General features: G+C 58.0%; 1 protein-coding gene across 7 annotated transcripts in view; it reads left to right on the forward strand.

Annotated features, from left to right (window-relative positions):
* Nucleotides 1-1339: 1339 nt before the first annotated feature.
* ITPR1 (inositol 1,4,5-trisphosphate receptor type 1) overlaps nucleotides 1340-22337 on the forward strand; it is a 171257-nt gene continuing 150259 nt past the window's right edge. For 6 of the 7 annotated variants that reach the window (XM_036333366.1, XM_036333367.1, XM_036333371.1 and 3 more), the window contains exons 1-4: nucleotides 1340-1545; nucleotides 2326-2400; nucleotides 17316-17423; nucleotides 21620-21690. In XM_036333366.1, the coding sequence (XP_036189259.1) occupies nucleotides 17332-17423; nucleotides 21620-21690 (163 nt within the window). In that variant the 5' untranslated portion in view covers nucleotides 1340-1545; nucleotides 2326-2400; nucleotides 17316-17331. The remainder of the gene's footprint in view (nucleotides 1546-2325; nucleotides 2401-17315; nucleotides 17424-21619; nucleotides 21691-22337) is intronic. The other variant, XM_036333372.1, reaches the window with a different exon arrangement.

Here is a 22337-nt window from a genome sequence, read left to right on the forward strand (position 1 = left end):
GAGGAAGACTGTGCTTAAAGGTCGCAAAAACTCAGTGACACTGACGCACGAACGTGCATCAGGTCCGGGCTCAGGAACATCAGTGTCCCCGACTATGGTGACGACTGTGGTTGTCAGGGCAGATACTCGTGGCGCAGGCAGGGCCGGCCGGCGACGCTGGGATGGGTCTGGGCTCACCATCACGCCCCAGCGCCTGGCACAGCGCCTGGCACCCAGCAGACAGTCAGGAAACGTTTGTGGAATGAATGCACGCCGTCTGAGGAAGGGGGTGGGGCCGCCGGCTGACTCCTCCGAGCGCAGCCCTCGCCCTCCTTCCCGAAGCCCGAGCCCAGGCCCTTCTTGGCAAAGGGCTGAAACCCACGGGTCCCGGGCGCCCGGCGGAGCCGCGCGAGGGCGCCCCGCCTGGCCGCGCACCGCTGTGGCCGCGCTCCCTCCGAAGCCCTGTTTTTTTTCTTTTTCTGGTTTGCGGTTTACTTATTTAAGCATTTACAGCTCCCGGGGGCACAGGGGCTGCTGGAAGCAGGGTCAGGCTGAGGTCGCGGTCTGCATTTGTTTTGTGCACCCCAATCTCCCCCTCACCCCCACCTACCTCAGCGCTGGCAAGTGACAACACAGCTCCCCTATGTGTGCCCGGGAGGGAGAGTCCCACTCCGCGGGGCGAGAAGGCGCCCGCAGTTCGGTTCACGAAAGTGCCCTCGAGCCGCTAGCCCGTGCCCTCCCCCCTCCCCACCCCCCACCCCCTTTTGAGGGTACCGTCGCTCTCAGACTTCGTTTTCTGTGCAAACCCGAGCTGATTAAATAAAGACAACCTCGCGCCGTTAATCCCTGACCGCAAACACTGGCGTTTCTATGCCCTGGATTTCTGACATTCTTGGCTCGCACGCCCGGCGCGGGGAGGGAGGGTTCCAGGCGGCAAAAACTTCCCAAAGCAGAAACCCGAGCTGCTCCCGTCCCCCGCTCCCAGCGGTACCTGGAAGCACGGGTCGGAGGCCAGCCGGAGGAGGGTCCCCAAAGGGTGGGGGCGCCCTCCAGGGGCGGCTTTGGGTGGCGGGCTCCATACCCGGCCAGCTCCGGGCGAGGACCCAAGTGCGGACCCTGGACACCCCACAGGACGCCCCGCCCCGCCCCGCCCCGCCCCGCCCGCGCATCTATTTAGAGCTCCTCCCGCGGCGCCGGGGATTCTGGGACTTGTAGTCCGTCCCGTCGCCCCAGGGCCTCCGCGACCCCGGCCTCGGACTACATTGCCCAGGGAGCCTCCCGGTCTATATAAGGCTCTGGGGAGCCGCTTCAAAGTGCAGTAACCATGTGGCTGTGCTGCTGAGGCGCTTCCTCGGGCTCGCCGGGTGGGAGGAGAGGAGGAGGAGGAGGTGGAGGAGGAGGAGGCAGAGAGGGTGGAGAGAGAAAGCCACGCCGAGAGGAGGTGTGGGTGTTCCGCTTCCATCCTAACGGAACGAGCTCCCGCTTCGCAGCATGGGATTACCCGGCGGCTGCTGACCCCGCTCCTCGCCCTGCGCCCCAAACCGGCGTGGCTCCCCGGGCAGCAAGGTAGCGGCTGGGACCGGGCCGAGGGCGCGGGGAGTTGGACTGTCCCCAGGACAGCACAAGTTTTTGCGCCGCTCTCTGGGAGTTCTTGGTGGATTTGCAAGCACTTTCAGGCATTTGTGGGTTCTTTGACTGCGGGCCTTTTTTCGGGGGCGGGGGGGAGTGGGTTCATTTGCGGTTAAAAACATTTTGACGCCAGTGACTCGCTTTGAGGGCGACCCGGACTGGGCTGGAATGGCATTCCCCTGCGTTGGAAACTGTTGCAGCAGCTGCAGGAAATAGGTTGTTTTTTTGGGGGGGCGGGTGGTGGTTGTGGGGGTGTCATATGTGAGTCCGCTCAAGGAAACCATCTTTCTCAGAACGTAACCCTCACTCGAGCCGCGCAGTTGGGAGTCGTGCTTGTGTGTGTGTGTGTGTGTGTGGCGGGGGGGGTTATAAAACGGGGAGCCAGGAGGGATGAAGTGTGGACGGAGCCGGTGGGGATGCGGGTTTCTGACCCTCGGCCTCCCCACGGGAAACGAGAGCCGCCAAATACTTCCCTTAGTCCCAGCCCGCGCGGGCCAACTTGGTGGTGCCCAGCCTTGCTGTGGGTCGCACACGAAGTGAGTACCCAGGTTCCCCGGACTCTTCACCCACGTGATCCGACACACCTGCCTGTCAACTGGGGGGCAGAGGGTGTCTCTCCAGGAAGGAGGTTAAAGAAGGTGGAAGGTGGGGATTTGGAGCGTTTCCCTTAGGGATCCAGCGTTGTGGTCTCACGCCGTCTTCCTTCTCAATCCCCAGGAGCTGACTGCTGCGCGCAGGACTCGCACCCCTGGCGGGACACGTTCTGGCAGCGGATTGCCTGACCGGGGTCAGGTGAGTGTGGAAGCCGGGGAAAGCTGCGGGCAATAATGAGTTCTCGGCGCAGCTGCAGCCTGTTTTACGTCCTCTCTAAGGGGCCATGGAGATGGGGAGGGGGAGGAAAAGCCAACTCCATGGTGGCTCAATCTCCGAAACGCGACCTGGCCACTGGGGAGGGCTCCCGGGAGCAGGTGAGACGCAGGGGCCAGTCTGCCCCGAGCTGTTGGCGGGGCTCAGAATGGAAGCAGCCTGCAGCTCAGGAGAGGGGGGCAAAGGCCATCCGGGGAGGGCCATAGCAGGGGCGTCCGTCCACTGGGGGACTGGGAATGGAACTCGCCAGGCAGCGTGCTGATGACTTAAATCCTGAGGGATGCAGTGCCCTTCGGCTGCCAAGACGTGGAAGCAAAAATGAACGGCTTCTCTCGTTCAAAAATAGTCACTTTCTTTTTTTCTTACCGTGAACGTGTGTTTCCTCAGGGTAGGTTGGACTGCAAGAAATGAAAGTGGCGGCCGCCAAATGGAAAGAGGTAGAACTTTAAAAAGGGAAGTTAGTTCTTGAAGCAGAAGGTGGTGGCATCCAGCCCTGGACGCGAACCCCCTCTCTGCATGTCAAGGATCTGAGGGTCCCCGCTGTGAGGTGCCTTGTGGGATAGGAGCCGAGGGCCGCATTTATCTGTAAACAAGCAGCTCCTATATCCCGCCCGCCCCCCCCCCCCCCCCCGAAATGGCCAGGCTGCACTTTAAGAAAGAGGTTTTCACGGGTCCCCATTGCTGCAGATCCAGCCATCACAAGTTTTTCCTTCTGACATTTCAGGAGCGGGGTGAACAACAGGGGAAGGGGCGGGGGTGCTGGGACTTAGTAACTTCTTGAACATTCTAAATATTTAGCTGTTCCCTGGGCTACAATCTTGGGGCTTTTTTCTAATTAGAAAAGAAAAGCCAGACACTTCATTATGGTCGTCCAGGGCTCTTGTTTCCTGCTGATAAGATCCTCGGGGCGCGGGTGGCTCGGAGCATTCGGTGTGAGAGGGCCAGTTCCTTCGGGGAGCGCCAGGGACTGGCCGCTGTGTGGCCACGCCAGCGGCCCGGCCCGGTCCAGCGCGCCTCCGCCCGAGTGCGCCGCGGACCCCGCGAAACCGGCCCAGGCCTTCTCCAGCTGGCTGCCACCTTAATGCCGACACATGAAGGACATGTAGGCGAGGTCCAGGACCGGCTGGCCCAGACACCTGGGGGGTCGGGTACAAGTGAAGAAACGGAGGTGCAGAGAGTGGAGCCACGTGCTCACACAGGTGGGAGCCAGGTGTAACCATCACCTGCAGGCTGGGGCTGTCCTGTGCCCACACGTGCACTCAGTCGGGGGCGGGGAGGGAGAAACTCGGAAACTTGATAAACGTATTGCTGTTGCTGAAATAAGTCTTGCTTATGTCCCACCCAGGGGGAGTGAGCCCGTGTCCCCCGATGGAGGAAGGAGATGGTGTGGCCCCAGGTGTGGGGAGGGCTGAGGGTGGGTATTGGAGGAGGGTGTGTTTGGAAAGCTGAGTGCTGAAAGCCCGGATGAGAGGAAAAAAACCAGACCATGAGGAACGTTGTCTGAGTCCAGCCTCAGGGTCATCTCCTGCCTGAGCTCCACCTTGATCGTCTCCGTCCAGGCCTCTGAGCTGGTGAAAGGAGTCGGGCATGTCCCATCCGAATAGGAAACCTTTTTTTGTTTAAATATATATATTTTTTATTGATTTCAGACGGGAGGTAGAGAGACAGATAGAAACATCAATGATGAGAGAGATGCGCACGCCCCACACTGGGGATCGAGCCCGCAACCCGGGCCTGTGCCCTGACCGGGAATCGAACCGTGAGCTCCTGGCTCATAGGCTGACACTCAGCCACAGAGCCACTCCGGCCGGGACAAAACCTTTTCATATTCCTTGCAGTCTGCTTGGTGGCTGGTTGGGCAGAACCCTTTTTTCTTCCTTTCTTCTGTGCGTGTGTGGAAAGCACAGCCTGCTCCGTGAATAATTCACATCAGAACAAAATCCCCGATCAGGACTGGCTGTCGGGCAGGGAGAGTGCGTCACGCTCTGAATGAACTGCTCCTGGCCTCGCTCGGAGCCCCGGGGACGTTGCTGGAGCTGACAGGGTGCTCCCCGGTTCAGCAAAGTGGTCCCTCTGCAGGGACCTGGCGTCTCCTCTGTTGGGACCGGAGCTGGGTTTGGCTGCTGAGAGAAGTAGGTGAACTCGAGGCACATCTGTTGCCTTTTCCTCAAAATATTCTCAATGGAGGGAGACCAGGGAATGAAAGCGAGACAGAGAGGAAAGAAACTTCTAATCCAATGACTTAACCCAGTACATAACCAGCCGACTTCCAGAGAAAAAAGTGTAATGGCTTTTTTTGATAATTTATAATGATCTCATAGAGGCGGTCTGATTTCCTTACGAACAGCTCTTTTTTTTTTTTTTTAAATTTATTGATTTTTCGCAGAGAGGAAGGGAGAGAGACAGAGAGAGTTAGAAACATTGATGAGAGAGAAACATCGATCAGCTGCCTCCTGCACATCCCCCACCGGGGATGTGCCCGCAACCCAGGCACATGCCCTTGACCGGAATCAAACCCAGGACCTCTCAGTCCGCAGGCCGACGCTCTATCCACTGAGCCAAACCGGTTTCAGCAACAAACAGCTCTTAAAAAGCAAACCAATGTGGTCCGGCCGGTTTGGCTCAGTAGTTAGAGTGTCAGCCCTCTGACCGAAGGGTCTTAGGTTCGATACCTGTCTGGGGCACGTGCCTCAGTTGCAGGCTCGACCCCCAGCCCCAGTCGGCCGAGGGTGCATGCAGGAGGCAAGCAATCAATGTGTCTCTCTCACATCAATGTTTCTCTCTCTCTTTGTCTCTCCCTCTCCCTCCCTTCCACTCTCTAAAAAAAAAATCAATCCATTTGAAAAACATCCTCGGGTGAGGATTAACAACAACAAAAAAGCAAACCAATGTGAAACAACAAACACCTAATAGGAACAACAGGAAAGCAAACCACACAGAGAGAATAAAAGTCGGCCTGGAGTTCGGTTTCTAGGTCAAGCTGCCCCGGGCCCCTCATTAGGAGTCTGGACAAAGCCAGTGTCCCATCTTGTTTGCTGTTGGTTTGATCTTTTAACATAAAACACATGCAACACAGGCTCTTCGGTCCCTGGAAGTGCCTGCGACGTTTTCGTTCACTTCTGCTGTGTTCAGTTGGCACTTTCGGCGAAGTCAAGGAAGGCCTGAAGTCAGAGACGGGACAGAGGCGATTTCGCTCCTTCCTGCCAATTGTCAGAGCGCCTGTGGTTCCGAGGTTAACGCGGATGAGCTGGAAAAAGAACACGGAGCGCGTGACCTACTGAGCTGCATCGCAGAGGCAGCCAGGGTGTCCGGGTTCTTGCCTGAGCTGGACAGAGTTGAGGCACTTGGTGTGACAAATCTATTCAAGAAAGTCTACTACCTGTTAAAGTGGGTACAGTCCAGGTGTTTATTCCATTGAGCGTTTTCTCTGCGCCAGGGTGTGTCCTAAGTGCTGGGGACCCAGCCATGCCAGGCGCGCTCCCTGAACACCTGGGTGGGGGGAGGCGTCCAGCACAGATGAGCAAGCGCTATGGTGGAGCAGGTGTAAGTGCTGTGGAGACGAGAGGCAGAGCAGGGGGAAGGGAAGGCACGTGCAGGCGAGGACGTGGAGCAGTCGGAACCTGTGCACTGTTGGTGGCACGGAGAACGATGCGGCCGCTGTGGAAAACAATATGGGGGCCCCGCAAAACGTTAAACAGAGAAAGACCAGAGGGTCCAGCAATTCCACTCTCGGGGACTTGAGCAGATACTTGTGTACTCATTGTCAGAGCAGCGGTCATGATTCACAATAGCCAAGACGCGGAAGCAGCCCAAGTGCCCACTGGCAGGTGAAGGGATAAGCAAAATGTGGCCTGTAGGTACCGTGGAATACTACTCAGCCTTAACGAGGAAGGACGTTCCCACACATGCTACAATGTGGGTGAATCGTGAGGACATTGTGCTAAGTGAAATCAGCCAGTTACAAAAGGACAAGTATTGTCTAATTTCAGTGGGGTCCTTAGAGCAGGGGAATCCATAGAGACAAAGTAAAGTAGTGGGTGCTGACGGGCGCGGGGAGGTGCTCAGTGGGTAGAGAGTTTCATTTTGGGGAGAGGGAGACATTCTGGAGATGGGTGGTGTGACGGATGGTTGTACAACACCACACGTGGACTCAATGCTACTGAACTGCGTGCTTGGAGATGATTATGAGGGTACATTTTATGTTGTGGGTGTGTGTGCTACCACTGAAAAACCCACCAATAGGTAATGCAACAACAGCAGCAAACACAGGGAAGGGGATAAAGGAGTTCTCAGGTGGGGATCAGGAACCAGAGAGGGGTTCTTTAAAAAAATGTATTTTAATGTTTTTATTGATTTCAGAGAGGAAGGGAGAGAGAGAAACATCAATGATGAGAGAGAATCATTGATTGGCTGCCTCCTGCACGCCCCCTACTGTGATCGAGCCCAAAACCCGGGCATGTGCTCTGACTGGGATTTGAACTGTGACCTCCTGGTTCATAGGTCGACACCAACCACTGAGCAACACCAGCCGGGAAGGGAAGGGCTCTAATGTGGTGCATTGGAGCAGAGAGCTGAAGGAGTGAGCGCTTAACCACGTAGATATCTGGGCAAAAGGATGTTCCAAAGGGCTGGAGCAGCACGTGCAAAGGCCCTGGGGTGGAGCAGATATGACCCATTGGGGGAGGTCCAGGAGGCCAGGGTGGCTGCAGCTGAGGGTGAGGGTGAGGGTGAGGCATGCAGACGGGAGAGAGAGTCAAGGTCAGAGTCTTCAGGGGTCTGCAGATGAGCAGGGATTTACTTTCCCAGGATTTCTAAATGCCCGCAGAGTTCTCAGTCTGGGCCCCAGCATCACCGCACCGTGCCAATCTCTCTGAAGAGACTGGTGAGGATGTCAAGGTCATGTGCCAGGCTGGAACCTGATTGGGGAGTGGGGGGACCCAGATTTCTAGACAGTCTGCTCAAACGCCCGACCTGCCTGACACTGTCGTTCACTGCAGTTGGGAAAGAGTCCTCTGTGATGAATAGGTGAACCTACGGGGATTTGGACAACATTCTAAGGACCGAGTGCTGTTCCTGTGGGTTTATCTTCAGTGCAGCCTTCTGCGCCCTGCAGTCCGTCCAGTGTCTGTCTGTCTGTCTCTCCTTACCTTGAGGAGGACCCCAGCTAGCATCACCCTTCAGGGACTCGATGTTCAAGATACGTGGTTCTTTCTGCCCCTTTCACATGTACACACTTAGAACAAACGCGCGCTTTGTTACTTACTGCGTAAAACGCACATATTCAGCTGTAGAGAAACCTTAGAAAACAGAGAAGCAACCAAACTGGTCCCCCCCAGCCCCGCGGTCCGAGAGGAGGTTCAGCCTCTCTCCCCGCGTGTACATGTCAGAGCTGTGCGTGTGCTTCTACTTCGCGAAAAGGGATGCCTGCCGTGCTTCCTGTGGGTCCCTTGCCTTTTGCTCTGAATCTCGAACGTCTGCGTCTTCGCTTTTCCGGAGGTGGCTCTGCCTTTGCTGGGACCTCATTTGAGGGATGACAGGCCAGATAAGTGTGTCATTCAGGTGCCCTCCCCGTCATAGGAGTCACAGGACCCGGCTTCCTCATTCAGTCTCTACTGTTGTTGTTTTTTAAGAAAAGGAAATGGAAGATAAAGCACTATCAGGTGTTAGCTATCTCACGACAGGGATAAAGCCCAGGGACCGTTCCTCTGAATATAGAATTCCTCACTTGTTCTTCAAAGTAACCTAATGCTGTAAGGAAGGTAGGGCCAGGTGTACTTTTCCGTTTGCACTTAAAAGAAAAACTTTATGCCCAGCCGGGGTGGCTCTGTCGGTTGAGCATCGTCCCAGGCACCTTGAGGGCGCAGGTTCCATTCCCAGTCAGGGCACGTGCTCAGGTGTCGGGCTTGAGCCCCCGGGAGGGGACGTGCATGAGGCAACCAATCTGTGGTTCTTGCTCATCGATGTTTCTCTCTCTCTCCCTCTCCCTTCCTCTCTGTCTCTAAAATCTATAAAAACATTTTTTAAAAGTTAAAAAAACCTTTGCTATGGAACATTTAGAACGTCTGTAACAGAGATCCTGGTATATATGGCAAAGCCTCATTACTCATCACTGCCCTCCATGGTTCATACGTGACCGATCTCGTCTCATCTGCGTTCTCAACTCTCCTCTCGTCTTGGGTGACTTCGAAGCAAGTCCCAGACATACTAGTTCATCTGTATGCTAGGAGGTCTCTGTAGTATTGGAATTCGTTTCTAAAAACATAATCACAATGCTATGACCCACCTCAAGAACACGCAAAACTGCAGTTGGAAAGAAGTTGAGTCTTATCTTTTCACTTCCTTGATCTATATATTTAAAAATACATATAATGTATAATACATATTTCACAGTATGAATTAGGATTCAAATAAGGTCAATATATTACAAATGATTGCTGCCTTTAAAAAAATATACATATTTTTATTGATTTCAGAGAGGAAGGGTGAGAGAGAGAGAGAGAGAGACATCAATGATGAGAGAGAGTCATAGATCTACTGCCTCCTGCACACCCCCTACTGGGGATGGAGCTGGGCATGTGCCCTGACTGGGAATCGAACCGTGACTTTCTGGGTCATAGGTGACGTCATGCTCCAGCACTGAGCCACACTGGCCGGGCACAACCTGTACATTTTAAATGAAAGCTTTCCCAAGAGGCAATTGACACATCCTTGCCTTTAAACAGGAATCCTGAGCCATGTGCTCTAACTCTTCCACTTGGTCTCCGTCTGGGCTAAGGCGCCGAGTGCTCCCAGGTCGGCAGGAAGTCGCCCTTGTTCTCCATCCAGGGTTTTCACACTGCGTGGCACCCTGGAGGAGGTGGTGGCATCGGTTACGTGGCCCTTGGTCAGTGGAATTTTTTAAAAATGGAGTAGAATACAGAGCATCCAAGGATATTGCTTGGCTACTTAAAAAAGAACTGTGTTCATTGCAACAAACCTGCTCATTCATTCTCTCTGTGTCTGACAGCACACACACACACACACACACACACACACATGCACATGCACACACGCACACACAGACATACACGCACGCACAGAACACTGGGTTGTAAGTTTCTGACTGTGGGTTGCAGTCTCAAGTGTAAGAAACAGCGTCCTCCATCTCCGTGACTCCTGTGGTCACCAGACCAGCATCTTGGGCTTCCGCTGCGCCAGAGCCTGCGTGTTTAGGAAGGTCCCGGGGGACGCCTGCACCTGTGGGAGTATGAGAGGACCTGCGGGCAGGTGCTCGCCCTGGGCCTTTTCACCGCTCTCTTGTTTCTATGGTTACCTTGTGTGTTTGTGGCGGGCTCTCACCTGTGAAAACTGACCTTTGTACTTCCCCTGGCATCGCTGTCAGATTCAGTCACCCACCTGGGGGGGGCGGGGGCGCGTTCTGGCAGGACTCTGTGACTTGCTCACGTGTGGGGACCTTTTCATTGGCTGTTCAGATAGAGGTAGAAGGGGGCCAAAAGCTCCCCGTGAAAACTCCGTGGGTTGCGAAGTCACAGATAAACCTGCTGCTGGACACTTGGAGGAAGTTACGTTTGCGAATGTTTAACGACCCGCCGAGTCAGCAGAACCTGACGTTGGACCGTGACGTTCCTCACCAGAAAGTGGCGAACGTGAGAAAAAATATCCCTCGTCTCCAAGTTCCTCGGCATTGATTTGCATTTCAGGAGGCGCTTTATCTGAGAAGCGATTTTGTTTTGCAAAAACAGCTCAGAAGCATCCCGGGCACACGTTTCTGAGCAGAAAAAGCTGATACAACACGCAGACTTCGGACGTTCCTCTGTGGGCCTTGGTGGGCGCGCACCGCGTTCCGCCTCCCTGCCTTTCCCGTCCTGTCCGCCTGCCGGGCTCTTCCCCACCCCGCGCCGCCCTCCTGGCCACGTCCTTCCAGCCCCAGCCCAGGGCTTGCTCTTCTGGGCAGCCTCTCCTGGTACTTGAACATCTTCTGTCGTTGGCAACTTTGTGGCACTTCATATCTGTTTTCCTCATGGGCCTCTTCGTGTTTAACCCACAAGCGTGCCTGGCGCATTGCAAGTGCGCACCAAGTATTTGTCCACTGAGGTCATTTACCCACATGTTTCGTCCGCCTTTGAAGGCTGGAGGCTGCTCCTCTGAAGACTACTCTTTTGCGTCATTCCCCTAATGGTTAAATATTTACTGGACTGGAGTATTGCTTTGAAAAACCCCTTCTGCTGTGGAGAGCCAGGTGGGCCCGTGGAGAATCACGTGGGCCCGTGAAGAACCACGTGGGGCCGTGGAGAGCCAGGTGGCCCCGTGGAGAGCCAGGTGGGCCCGTGTAGGAATGTGTGGATCAGCCCCTTGGATGGCTTTGGACAGGGGTCCTCAAACTACGGCCCGCGGGCCACATGCAAATACAAATATTGTATTTGTTCCCATTTTGTTTTTTTACTTCAAAATAAGATATGTGCAGTGTGCATAGGAATTTGTTCATAGTTTTTTTTAAAAACTATAGTCCAGCCCTCCAACGGTCTGAGGGACAGTGAACTGGCCCCCTGTTTAAAAGTTTGAGGACCCCTGGCTTTGGAGATGTTGCTCTCCAGTGGGCACTGGGTGGGTTGTTAACGAGGGGGCAGGGAGCAGGGAGGGGAGAATTAGGTAGCGAAACAAGGTTGCTCTCAGGTTGTAAATGTGTGGCCAGGCCTGACGGCAGGGTGGGGGTCCCTGCACGGGGGGCCGGCCTCTTGGGTGCAGGCAGAGGTGGGACCCTGTGCGTCTGTACGCTCCTCTGGGGAGCAGGCCGCCGTGGGCCAGGGCCAGTGAGCTGCAGAATAACGAAGGCTCACTGTCTTGGAGATGAAAACAGAGCAAACCTACGTCCCAGAACTGTGGTTCTCATGGGGGCGGGGGGCGCCCTCCAGGGGGACACTGGGCCATATCTGGAGACCTTTCTGTTGTCACAACGGAGGGGAGAGGGTGCTCCTGGCCTCTCGTGGGTAGCGGCCAGGGATGCTGCTGAACCTCCCGCAACACAGGACGTGTCCCCACAGCGAAGAGTGATGCGCCCCCAGATGTCAGGAGCCCCACACCGAGCCAGGCCCTGCTCGCCCAGGGACAGTGACCTAATGGCTGTGCTGGTTTCGCCGCTGTGTTTGTTTGGTTTCTGTGGTTCAGGCCGAGGGCAGAGGGGCATCCTCAGGCGGCCCGACCTGAAGTTCTTAATAAACACCCTGCCTGCCTCCCGGCCCCAGGCACCGGCCTTGCTTTCTGGGGGCCTGTGCTCTAACTCCGGCCGCTAATTGGCTGTGTGGCCTCCAGGAATCACTCAGTTTGTTTTTGTTTTCTTTGCTTTTCTACCTATAAAAGGAGGGGTTTGGGCTAAGGGATCGCTACCCCGCCAACGTCACGTTTCTGACGGCCTGGAGGAGCAGGGGCCACGGAGATCGGAGATCGAGGCAGGAGCGACAGCTTCTCTGAGAAGTAACTGCGGGCGCTGTGCCTGCTTCAGAGATGGGTGACTTGGCGACTGTGACAGGGCCAGCGGGTTTACCTTCTCCTGTGTTTGTCGCTTGGGTCTCTGACGCGCAGCAGCTACGCCAGAGCGGCCCTGCAGGGCACGCAGCCGCCTCCGAGGCCTGCTCACCGGGGAGGCTGCTGGCCGGTCCTCAGGGACTGGCTGGCTGAAAACGAAAGCAGAGTGTGACTTTCTAGGCTCCGAGGAAGTGCCGTTGCAGGAGAATGAATTATCTCTGGACGGGACGCGCTGTGTTCTGTTCTGGGGACGGTCTGATTGGCCGCCGAAGGACACGGAGGCTCCTGGTTACGGTGGGCCGGCCGTGTCCTGCTCAGAACCCTGTGGCTCCTCCTTGCAAATAAAGATGAAATCTTCGAGCCTCTGCTCAGAGGAAGCTCCAGAGTTAACCGTGCGCGTGCCGGGTGGCAGAGCCGGGCCCTGCACGGGGGCGCTCCCTTGGCTGGAAGGGTCAGTGCAGGAGGCAGTGGGCTTTCTGTCCGCATCTCCAGCCACATGACCATATATGTCCCCGGGCCGGGGCTGGTGCTGCCGCGGGGGGCGTGGCCTGGCCTGGCAGGGAGCCTGGGCCAGGGCCGCCGGCTCTTCCTTTTTCTGGGCACACTTGCGTTTTCCCTCCGAAAGGCCTGTGGCTGCCAGGCGCTGCCCACGGGGGGCTGCTGGCCTCAAAGCGAAGTGGTGCCTTTGGTGCTGGTGACGGCTGTGGCCCCGAGGCCTTGCCAGGCTGCCGGGACGGCTCCCTCCGGCTCTCGGCTCTCCGGGCGCTTTTAAGTCTCCACGCCTAGCCCTGTTCTCTTTAAAGGAAGCCTTTTGATGTGATTCTTCTAAAAACCATTTTTTAAAAAAATACATTTTTATTGATTCAGAGAGGAAGGGGGGGGAGAGAGAGAGAGAGACATCAATGATGAGAGAGAATCATGGATCGGCTGCCTCCTGCACGCCCCCTCCTGGGGATGGAACCCGCCACCTGGGCCTGTGCCCTGACTGGGAATCGAACCGTGACCTCCTGGTTCATAGGTCGATGCTCAACCACTGAGCCACGCCGGCCGGGCTTAGAAACCATTTTTAAAGCGGCAGAGATGAAAGCAGCACGGGAAGCCTTTGGCACAAGCCCTCTGTTTGCCAGGCGGTGGAGGTGATGCAGAAACGCCAGGAAAGAGCAGGGAGGCTGCTGGCTTTCCACCGGCCGCAGTTCTCGGCAGAAAGACCTTCCAGGTGCTCTGGGGGCAGAGGGCAAGCTGCCGAGGGGGCCGTGTGGGGTGAGCGGTCATCCCTCCTCATCGCGTGGTGCTTGGGGTTTTCCTGGGAACAGTGAGAGAACGTGCTGCCGGAGTTGGCACTGACCTTGGCCACGTTCGCTGATCGCGCGGACCTGCTGGTTAGGGCTGATCTCACCGGACAATGCAAAGTTCAGTAGCAGCAGTTTATGAGAGCAGAAAATACAGCTGGTTAGCCCTGGCCCGTGTGGATCAGCGGTGAGAGCGTTGGCCTGTGGACTGAAGGGTCCAGGGTTCAATTCCTGGCCAAGGGCACGTACCTGGGTTGCAGGTTCCATCCCCGGCCGTGGTCGGGGTGCGTGTGGGAGGCAACCAATCGATGTGTCTCTCTCACATCCATGTTTCTCTCTCCCCCGCCTCCCACCCTTCCACTCTCTCTAAAAAGCAGTGGGAAAAATATACTTGCGTGAGGATTAAAGAAAAAACAGCAGATTAGATTGGCAACAAACAGTCCCGCTTCCTGTGTGCTAAGTAAGCCCCTTGTTCTCTTTTTCCCATTGCATCTCCCACACCGTTTCACGAGGTAAGCCCTCCTGGTCCCCAGCCTGCAGATAAGGAACCTGAGGCCCCAAGGAGGAAGCATCTTGGTCGAGGTTGTGAACGTCCCATCACACAGGGGAGAAAGGCAGACTTTCACCCGGCTTCTCTCTGACTCCTTCCTCCTCTCCGGCCACCCCGGCCCGGCTGTGTTTCCTGGACTCGGGCCCCTTCCTGCCCCGGGGCCTCTGTACGGGCGGGCGCTCGCCCCGAAGGCTCTTCCGCCGCCCTTTCTGCATGACTGCCTCCACCCCGACTTTCAGGTCTCAGCGCGTTCTCTCTGACCAGCCGGGTGAAGTTGTCACCAGTCACGTCACCCAGTTTTCATTCCCGTCTCGGTATTTCTCGCTATCTGATGCGTCGCGCCCGCTCTGTCTGTTTACTGTCCGTGCGCCGTCACCAGAATACAGGTGCCCTGAGAACAGGAACCTTGACGGAGGAGGGGTGGCCCAGAGTGGGTACTCAATAAATGTGCTGACTGAAAAGGAGGGCTTGGGGTCCGCATCGAGGGGCCCTGTCGAAAGCCCTGGCCGGTCAGTTGTACGTTTTGCATTTTAGTCGTGTTCTAGCCAGTTTCTCATGTTTATACCGTGTGAGACCTACGCACACAGCCAGCGCCAAAGCAAACCTTAAGGAAAGTGTGTAGCAGTATTTTGGGTCTTGGGAGCTCTTTCCATGCTCACCAATTCTTGAGGACCCCAAAGAGCTCTCTCACCCCTCCCCTCTGAAATCAATAAAAATGTTAAAAAATAAAAAAAAGACAATGGTCAAAGGAAAGGTAATTGGGTGCAGAAATGCACGGGAGATTGGTAAGCAGCATCTGAATGGTGCACAGCGGTGGGGGTGGGGGTGAGGGTGGGGGGGGGGGCAGCGTGGCTTAGTCCTTGGTTCCTGACACCAGTGCTTGGCAGGGCCTAGTGGAAGGGCAGTGGCGATGCCCCCATCGCTGACAGTCGGACTCTAGCGCCCAGCCAGGCGGCTTCTTTGTAATGAAACGCAGAAGGCTCCTGCGTGTCAGTGAAAACCCGCGCGCCTGGGTCTCAGGTCCGTCTGCGGGCTCGGCGTCCAGGGAGGCCCTGAGTCCCTGCCTGGCGTCCGCCGGGGAGGACGGCGGTACCTTAGGCGACTTCTCGGTTAATGAAAGGCTGCTAATTTAGTCTTCTTTCAGGAGCTGCTAACTTTTAAATTCTGAATCATGTGTAGGCGAAAGTTGAGCTTTTCTTTTTTTTTTAGAAAAATGAATATAATGCAATTAGTTAAGTGTGTGCGGGAGAAATAGATGGGAAAAATTATAAGTGAGGTTTCTGCCGCAGTCGAAGCTTTTAGCAAAAGAAAAAAAAATCCTAAACTTAACTTGAGCTGCTTAGAACGAAGCAAGCAGACTTCTTGTTCAGTGAGCTGTGCTTTCGCCGTCTTAGCCCCAGTGTGGAAGGGCTTCTCAGTGCTGAATGATCATTCCTTCGAAGAGGCTTCCTCCGCAGGGCCCGGGTGACACTGGAAGAGGGGGGTGGAGCTGGCCAGGCTGTGGGGCCTGTGGATTTGGGGGCCGACAAGCAGTAAGCATAAGCCCTTCATGACTCACACCCTCCTTCCAGACACCGAGAGTGGCCACCTCTCCCGAGGGCCTGGTGCCCTGCGGTCAGGTGACAGGGTGAGGGGAGACCAGGGAGCAGGTCCTAATGCTGTGTCGCGCCTGGACTCCACTGGGACAAAGGCTCATGGGAGGGTGAGCCCGGAAGGAGAGAGGTGGCACCTGGACAAGGCCGGTCCGAGTACACACCTGCCCCCTGCACTCCCCCCCAGCGCACACCTGCCCCCTGCGCTCCCCCCCAGCGCACACCTGCCCCCTGCATTTCCCCCCAGCGCACACCTGCCCCCTGCACTTCCCCCCCAGCGCACACCTGCCCCCTGCACTCCCCCCCAGCGCACACCTGCCCCCTGCACTCCCCCCCACCTGCCCAGTGCACACCTGCCCCATGCACTCCCCCCCACCTGCCCAGTGCACACCTGCCCCCTGCACTCTGACTCCCCAGGGTCCTGGGAGGCCAGAGTGTGGCGTGACTGCTCTGCCCCAGAATTCACTCAGAGCTGCTTCCCCACCACCAGCCCCAGGCATGCGGCTCCCTGCCTTGACACGGCTTTCACACATCAGCACATGGAAGTGGGAAGGGCCCTAATGGCTTTCGTGTCTGCAGCCTCGTGGGTGCTGTCTGCCTTCTGGTGTGAGATGCCCAGTTAGGGTGCGGTGGCCTGGCGACCGACGTGGTGTGCAGAAGGGGCCTGGCCACTGTCCCTGTGAACCTTAGGTGTCTCCCCACCCCCAGAGGCTGGTCTTTGGTCTGAGAGTGTCGCGCTGTGCACACAGGTTCACGCTCCGTGAAGTGCTGTCTCCTGCAGCCTGGGTGGTGCGGGGGCAGATTGCTTGTTCCTTGTCCTTCGTATACGCGTGGACCGGCTTCTGTAAGGGGCGGTGTCCGGGCCTCCCGCTGCCCTGGCTGCGCAATTCTTCCGGGAAGGCAGCTGGGCCCCTGGAAGGCAATTCCAGGAGAGGGGCCCCGGCCATCGGCCATCACAGCTCCTAGCTCTGCTGATGGGGGAGACTGGAGGGCAGACGTGGGGCGAGGCTCCGGGGTCTGGGTTTGCAGGAAAGGTCTGGGGAAGTCCCGGGCCCCTGCGTGTGTCTACACGGCAGGTGGCCGCGGGGACGCCGGGGTCACCTGCAGGCCACAGCAGCGCACCGTCTTCCCACGGAAATGACCTCGTGTTTTCAATGTCAGCTCAGCTTTTTATAACTGGCTCCCACTCCTCAGTCTTTACGGCTGTTTCCATGAGTCAGACTGTGTTTTTGTTGGTGTGTGCGTGTGTGTGCGCGCGTGTGCGTGTGTGTGTGTGTGTGTGTGTGATGATTTCTGGGCTGCAGAGATTTCCTGGAACTTCTGAGCCGTTGCTAGGACTGCCTGAACTCGCCAGGTGCCCTCCGACCCTGGCTCCCCCCGACCTGAGCCGGACTCCTCTGCCCTGCCCGGGGAGAAGGCTGCCCCAGCCTCGTGGTGTCTGTCACCAGGTGTCACCCTCTTGGGCTCACTTTGCTGCTCCAGTACCGAGTCCCCGGCACCGCCAGGCCCAAGTTCTATCCAGGTGTTTCCTCCCGATGCCCGCCCCCGGGGCCCAGGAATATGTTAGTTTCATGAGTCACAGCGCCGGCTCCTGACGGCCGAGGAGTTCTTGGCCAAGGTCCCTGCAGCCTCAGAGTCGCTGTTTGACACGAGGGTCCTCGGGGCGGATCGGACCGGGCGTGGCCGTGTGAGAGGCCGGCGTTATTGTGCTCGGAACGCCCTGCACTTCAGTAACATTCGGGGAAACGTGGCTGCCTGTGGCCTCGCGTGGCCTTGCCTGCCGGCCACGCTGGGGACAGTGGAGCGAAGCTAAGGCAGCTCTCGGGCTTCCCCTCTGCGGAGTCGTCTTTTTCCTTCTCGTAACGGTGCCTACTTTGCTTTGTCTAGGCTTTTCGAGAAAGACATGTCTGACAAGATGTCGAGCTTCCTGCACATCGGGGACATATGCTCCCTGTACGCGGAGGGATCGACAAACGGCTTCATCAGCACGTTGGGGTAAGAGCACCTGACTTCTCCTGTGGCCGCGTCTGTCTCGGGCAGCGGCCTAACGCGGTGGTTTTGCTGCGATGAGGATGCCGCCGTGTTACTCGGCTTTTCAGGGGTCAGCTCAGACTTTGTCATAATCCCCTCCTTCCCGTAGAAGGGGCGTGCTGAGGATGGGGGTGGCATCTGAGGTTCGTGATCACAGACCCAGAGGAGCGCTGTGAGCCTCACAAGAGCCCCGTCGTCGGACGGGGACGTGTGTCGTGGAAGCGAGACCGGAAGTGCTCGGAGCCCATCTTTCTTGGGAGCAGAGCCTCCTACTTGGAGTTGCCGTTGGCGTTTGAAAGTTGCAGACTGCACCCAGCTCTGGAAGCCAGATTGTTGCCCTGTTGTGCTTGCTTCAGCTTCCAGCCAGCTTGGAGCAGCCGACTATGTTCTCGTCCCCTCCCCGTGTCGCGTAGAGGGGGTCGGGCAGCACAGCCCCGGGGCGGGGACAGGAGGCAGAAGCGGGTGCCCAGCTCCAGAAGTCGGGGTGGGCCGCGCTGTCGGTGAGGGGAGCAGTGAGGCCGGGGTGGCATTGCTGGATTTGCCAGGAGCTCGTTGCAAATAAATGGGGGGAAGGAAGCCGACAGCTCCTCCAGGGACCTCCTCCTCCCGGGAGCCAGGCTGTGATGGAAGCCGTGCACGTCGGGAGGGTGTGCAGGCATGGGGGGTGGCGGGGAGGGGGGGGGTCCCCGGCTCACGTTCCCGTCACCTCAGCCTCAAGGAGCAGGTGTTGCAGACACAGAATTGCAGCTCGGTTGGAGCCCGCCCACTGTATGAAAGTTCATTTCCGGGAGTCCCTCGATAAAAGCTCGCCTGTGGCTTTTGGCAAAGAGGCCTCTGTCGCTTGGGGCGCTCTGCCCCCTTTTCCTTTCTGGCCGATTCCTGCCATCTCCCCGTCCCTGCGGGGGACTCTGTCATCCTCCTCATTTTTCAGCAGGAACGGCAGCAGCGCTGATTCCGCGAGTCCGTGGGCGTCCCCAGCAGGGTGCCTGCATCGCTGCACCCACATGGGCCCTGCAGTCCCCAGGCAGCGCTGACAGTGCGCCCTGTCGCTGTCGCTGTCCGTGGAGATGAACCTCTGAGAAGCAGAGAGGATTGGCCACCTGCCCGGGGGTCACAGCGCAAAGAGTCGGGGCTCCAGGACTGCGCTCCTAAGGGTGCCCTGGGGGGGCTGGCTTCCCCGACCGCCCTCCTCGCTCGCTCTCAGCTCACAGCTCTGATCTGGATGCCCTGTTCATCCTCCATCCCATTGTTCCTCCGTGGCCCCAAGTTCTTTAAATGGTGCCCCCCTCTTCCAGCCCCCAGGCTCCCTGCTGGTCAGTGCTGAGTGCTGGGCCCCTCCTCCCCAGCCCTGAAACCATGGGGCCTCCTTCCCCTGAGGCCTCTGCCTTTGGCCAGTGGTTCTCAACCTGCTGGCCCTTTAGATACAGTTCCTCATGGTGTGACCCAACCAGAAAGTTATTTTCGTTGCTACTTCATAACTGTCATGTTGCTACTGTTATGAATCGTCATGTAAATATCTGAGATGCAGGATGGTCTTAGGCGACCCCTGTGAAAGGGTCGTTCGACCGCCAAAGGGGTCGAGACCCACAGGTTGAGAACCGCTGCTCTAGGGTATCTGTGCATAGAATTCCGAGGATGTCGAATTGTTAATGAAGGTTTTCTTCAGAAATTACCAGCAAATGAACGCTAAGCTCCTCCTCCTCCTTGGGGGGGGGGAGGGGCGGTGGTGGCTCCTCTTAACACTTCCCAGAGGCCTCTGTCCTTCCCTGGCCCCCTGCCCGCAACATTCGAGGAAAACGGGGATGAAAATGGATCTGGGAAACTCTGCTTGGCCTTTTCGTTCCCCTCTTAACCCTTTCCCCCTGTGTGGGCCCGGGTGTGGGTGAGGAGGAGCGGCCGCGACTGTGGGACTCGGCTTCCTCCCCGCGGTTCCCCTGCCTCCGAATGGCTCTGTGACTCGCTGAGCTTCAGGGCGCCAGTGAGTGTGGCACGTGCGTGTCAGAGGGGGCCTGAGTCTCCGCGGAGCCGGTTAGAATATGGGGTCCTAGCCCGGGACCCAGCTTCAGTCGGCCAGGTGGCGGGGACTGGGTGAGGGTAGTTTAGAAGCAGAGTCCGATGAGCCTCTCTCCTGAGACCCTGGGACCGGGAGCAGTGAAGTGGCCGAGAGCCATGGACAATCCCTTGGCCTCCCGCCCCCATGGGCCCTTCCTCCCGCCCCTCCCTCCTGGTTTCAGAGCTCCACATGTCACGTGGGATCTGGTGGCCCCGCTGCACTGACCGCGGGGCTCAGGTGGTGCATGGTGTGTCACACCCGGCTCTTGATTTCTGCGTGAAAACCCAGGCCAGGGCCATACTGTCCTCTGGCGGCTGCAGAGACAGCTGTGTTTTGGAGCCAAAGGAGGCAAACCGCTGGCTGCTGGGCTTCTCTGGACCCTGGGGTTCCCATCCATCGCCACTGAGCCCCTGGCATGGGCAGGAGACCGGACTCGCCCTGGGCACCTTCTGGGCTAAGAGCAGGAGCTCCCGCCCTGGCGGCTCCAGCCATTCCTGCCTGGCCCATGGGGATAGGGGAATGGGAGGGCCTGGCCCACGGGGATAGGGAGATGGAAGGGCCTGGCCCACAGGGATAGGGGGATGGGAGGGCCTGGCCCACGGGGACAGGGGGATGGGAGGGCCTGGCCCACAGGGATAGGGGGATGGGAGGGCCTGGCCCACGGGGCTGGAGGGCTGGGAGGGCCTGGCCCACGGGGACAGGGGGATGGGAGGGCCTGGCCCACGGGGATAGGGAGATGGAAGGGCCTGGCCCAGGGGGCTGGGGGGCTGGGAGGGCCTGGCCCACAGGGATAGGGGGATGGGAGGGCCTGGCCCACAGGGATAGGGGGATGGGAGGGCAGAGAGGGCGGAGGGCAGAGAGCACCTGCCACTAAAGGCCAGGGGTGGGGCGGGACCTCGTGGAGAAGAGGGCTCTGAGCAGGGCCTGGAGGGACAGTGGGATGACAGAGTGGAGGGGATTTTGGAGGAAGGAGCCATCAGAGTAAAGGCCGGGGGCTCATGCCACCTGCTTTGGGGTAAGAGGGAGCCCGACGCATGGAAGAGACCCCGGAAAGCTGCAGCCTGTCCGCCGGGAGCCAGCTCTGCGGTCCCCGGGAGGCGAGCCGGGCCTGGTCGCCCGCGGTAGGGACGTGGTTGGACACATCCTTCACCCGGCTCCCGGCCTGGCTCTCTTCACCTGCCCAGACAGACTCTTTAATGAGTGCTCTGAAGGAAGTGCCTGCGTTAGGTTGGTCAGCCAGGGCATTGAATTCGGGGTCCAGACTTCATTGGGGCTGATCCTTATTTCTCATTTTCCCCACTTTGCCCATTAGCCGCTTCCGAACCCTAAAGTCCTTCCTGTTTCCACGCGTTGCGGTTCCCTCCACCTGCAGCACCCCGTCTTCCTCCTCCCGCCGTTCTCTCTCCGGGTTCAGTGGGTGTGACCCCCTGGGCTCAGCTGCTCCCACAGCCTCAGTTAGTTCCCGGGGTACAGCCCGTAGGTTATATTCTCCTTTTGCTTATGGGGCTCCTGCACTTACCCCGAGCTCCCTGAGGGCAGGGGCCGGGCACCAGGTGGCCCCGCAGCCGCCGCTGGCGGAGCACGGGACCCCTGGCAGTGCCTCCCGGCTTGGGCACTGCCTGCTGGGCTTGGATCTGGATGTGGTTAGGAGAAAGGAGCCACGGAAAATGGGCGGGGGCGGCCCTGGCAGAGGCAGGAGCTGGGCTTCCGGGCAGGTTTTGTGCCTGCGGGGGCCCCTCTAGCCCCCGGGGAACCTGGCCGTCTATTTTTGGGCCAGGAATAGCCCTGCCATTTTATTTTTTTAAAATATATTTGTATTGATTTCAGAGGGGAAGGGAGAGGGGGAGAGAGAGAGAGATACAAACATCAATGATGAGAGAGAATCATGGATCGGCTGCCTCCTGCACGCCCCCTCCTGGGGACCGAGCCCACAACCCGGGCGTGCGCCCTGACCAGGAATTGAACCGTGACCTCCTGGTTCCTAGGTGGACACTTAACCACAGAGCCACACCGGTGGGCGTGGCTGTTTGATTTTTGCAGAGCGCTTAGGGTTTTATTTTCTTAGACTTGCCTTGATGTAGCATTTACCTTTTCTTTTGTTTTGCAGGCTGGTCGACGATCGCTGTGTTGTGCAGCCGGAAACTGGAGACCTAAACAATCCGCCCAAGAAGTTCAGAGGTAAGGCGGCCACCTCCCTGGAAAATTCATGAAGCGGCCGCGGTGTGTGTGTTTTTTAAAGCAGTTGGGGGTTTATTTACTTACGTATATTTTTAAAAGTCGGGTTTCCATCCGGAGCCTCTGGACCTCTTGAGTGTGCCTGAGGAAGCCAGGGTCAGGGTGGGGTGGCCAGGCCTCCACCCGCCCTGCGTGCCCATGGGAGGGCGCCGGTCCAGGCTGAGCCCTCACCTGCGTGCGGCTGTCCCCACCAGGCGGCTGCTCCCTATTGGCCACAGGAAGCGTGTGACTGGGGCAGACCTTGCTGCCGGAGGGGGTGGGGGTGGGGGGCTCCGGTGCCCTTCGACCCCCAACCTGGATGCGGGGTTCTGGAGGGACAGGCGGGCGCCCTGCCGGCGCCGGCTCTCCCCCAGGCCTCCTGATCTGGTGTCCTCGGGAGGCGGCTTCACTCGTCCCACGAGGGTGAGAGAGCTGGTGCCGTAGCTGGTAGAAAACATCGCGTCTGTCTTCGCGGTGGTCGTGGAGGCTCGGCTCTGGCTGCGAGGTTTTGATCGGGGAGCGACGTCGGGCAGGTGCTGGGGTCCGGCTGCAGCCTAGTCAGTGACGGAGGGTGGGTACCCCAGCACCAGCTTTTCAAGGCTTCCCGAGTG

The sequence above is a fragment of the Myotis myotis genome, unplaced genomic scaffold (genome assembly GCF_014108235.1).
Source record: "Myotis myotis isolate mMyoMyo1 unplaced genomic scaffold, mMyoMyo1.p scaffold_m19_p_13, whole genome shotgun sequence".
In the NCBI taxonomy this organism is placed as follows: Eukaryota; Metazoa; Chordata; class Mammalia; order Chiroptera; family Vespertilionidae; genus Myotis; species Myotis myotis.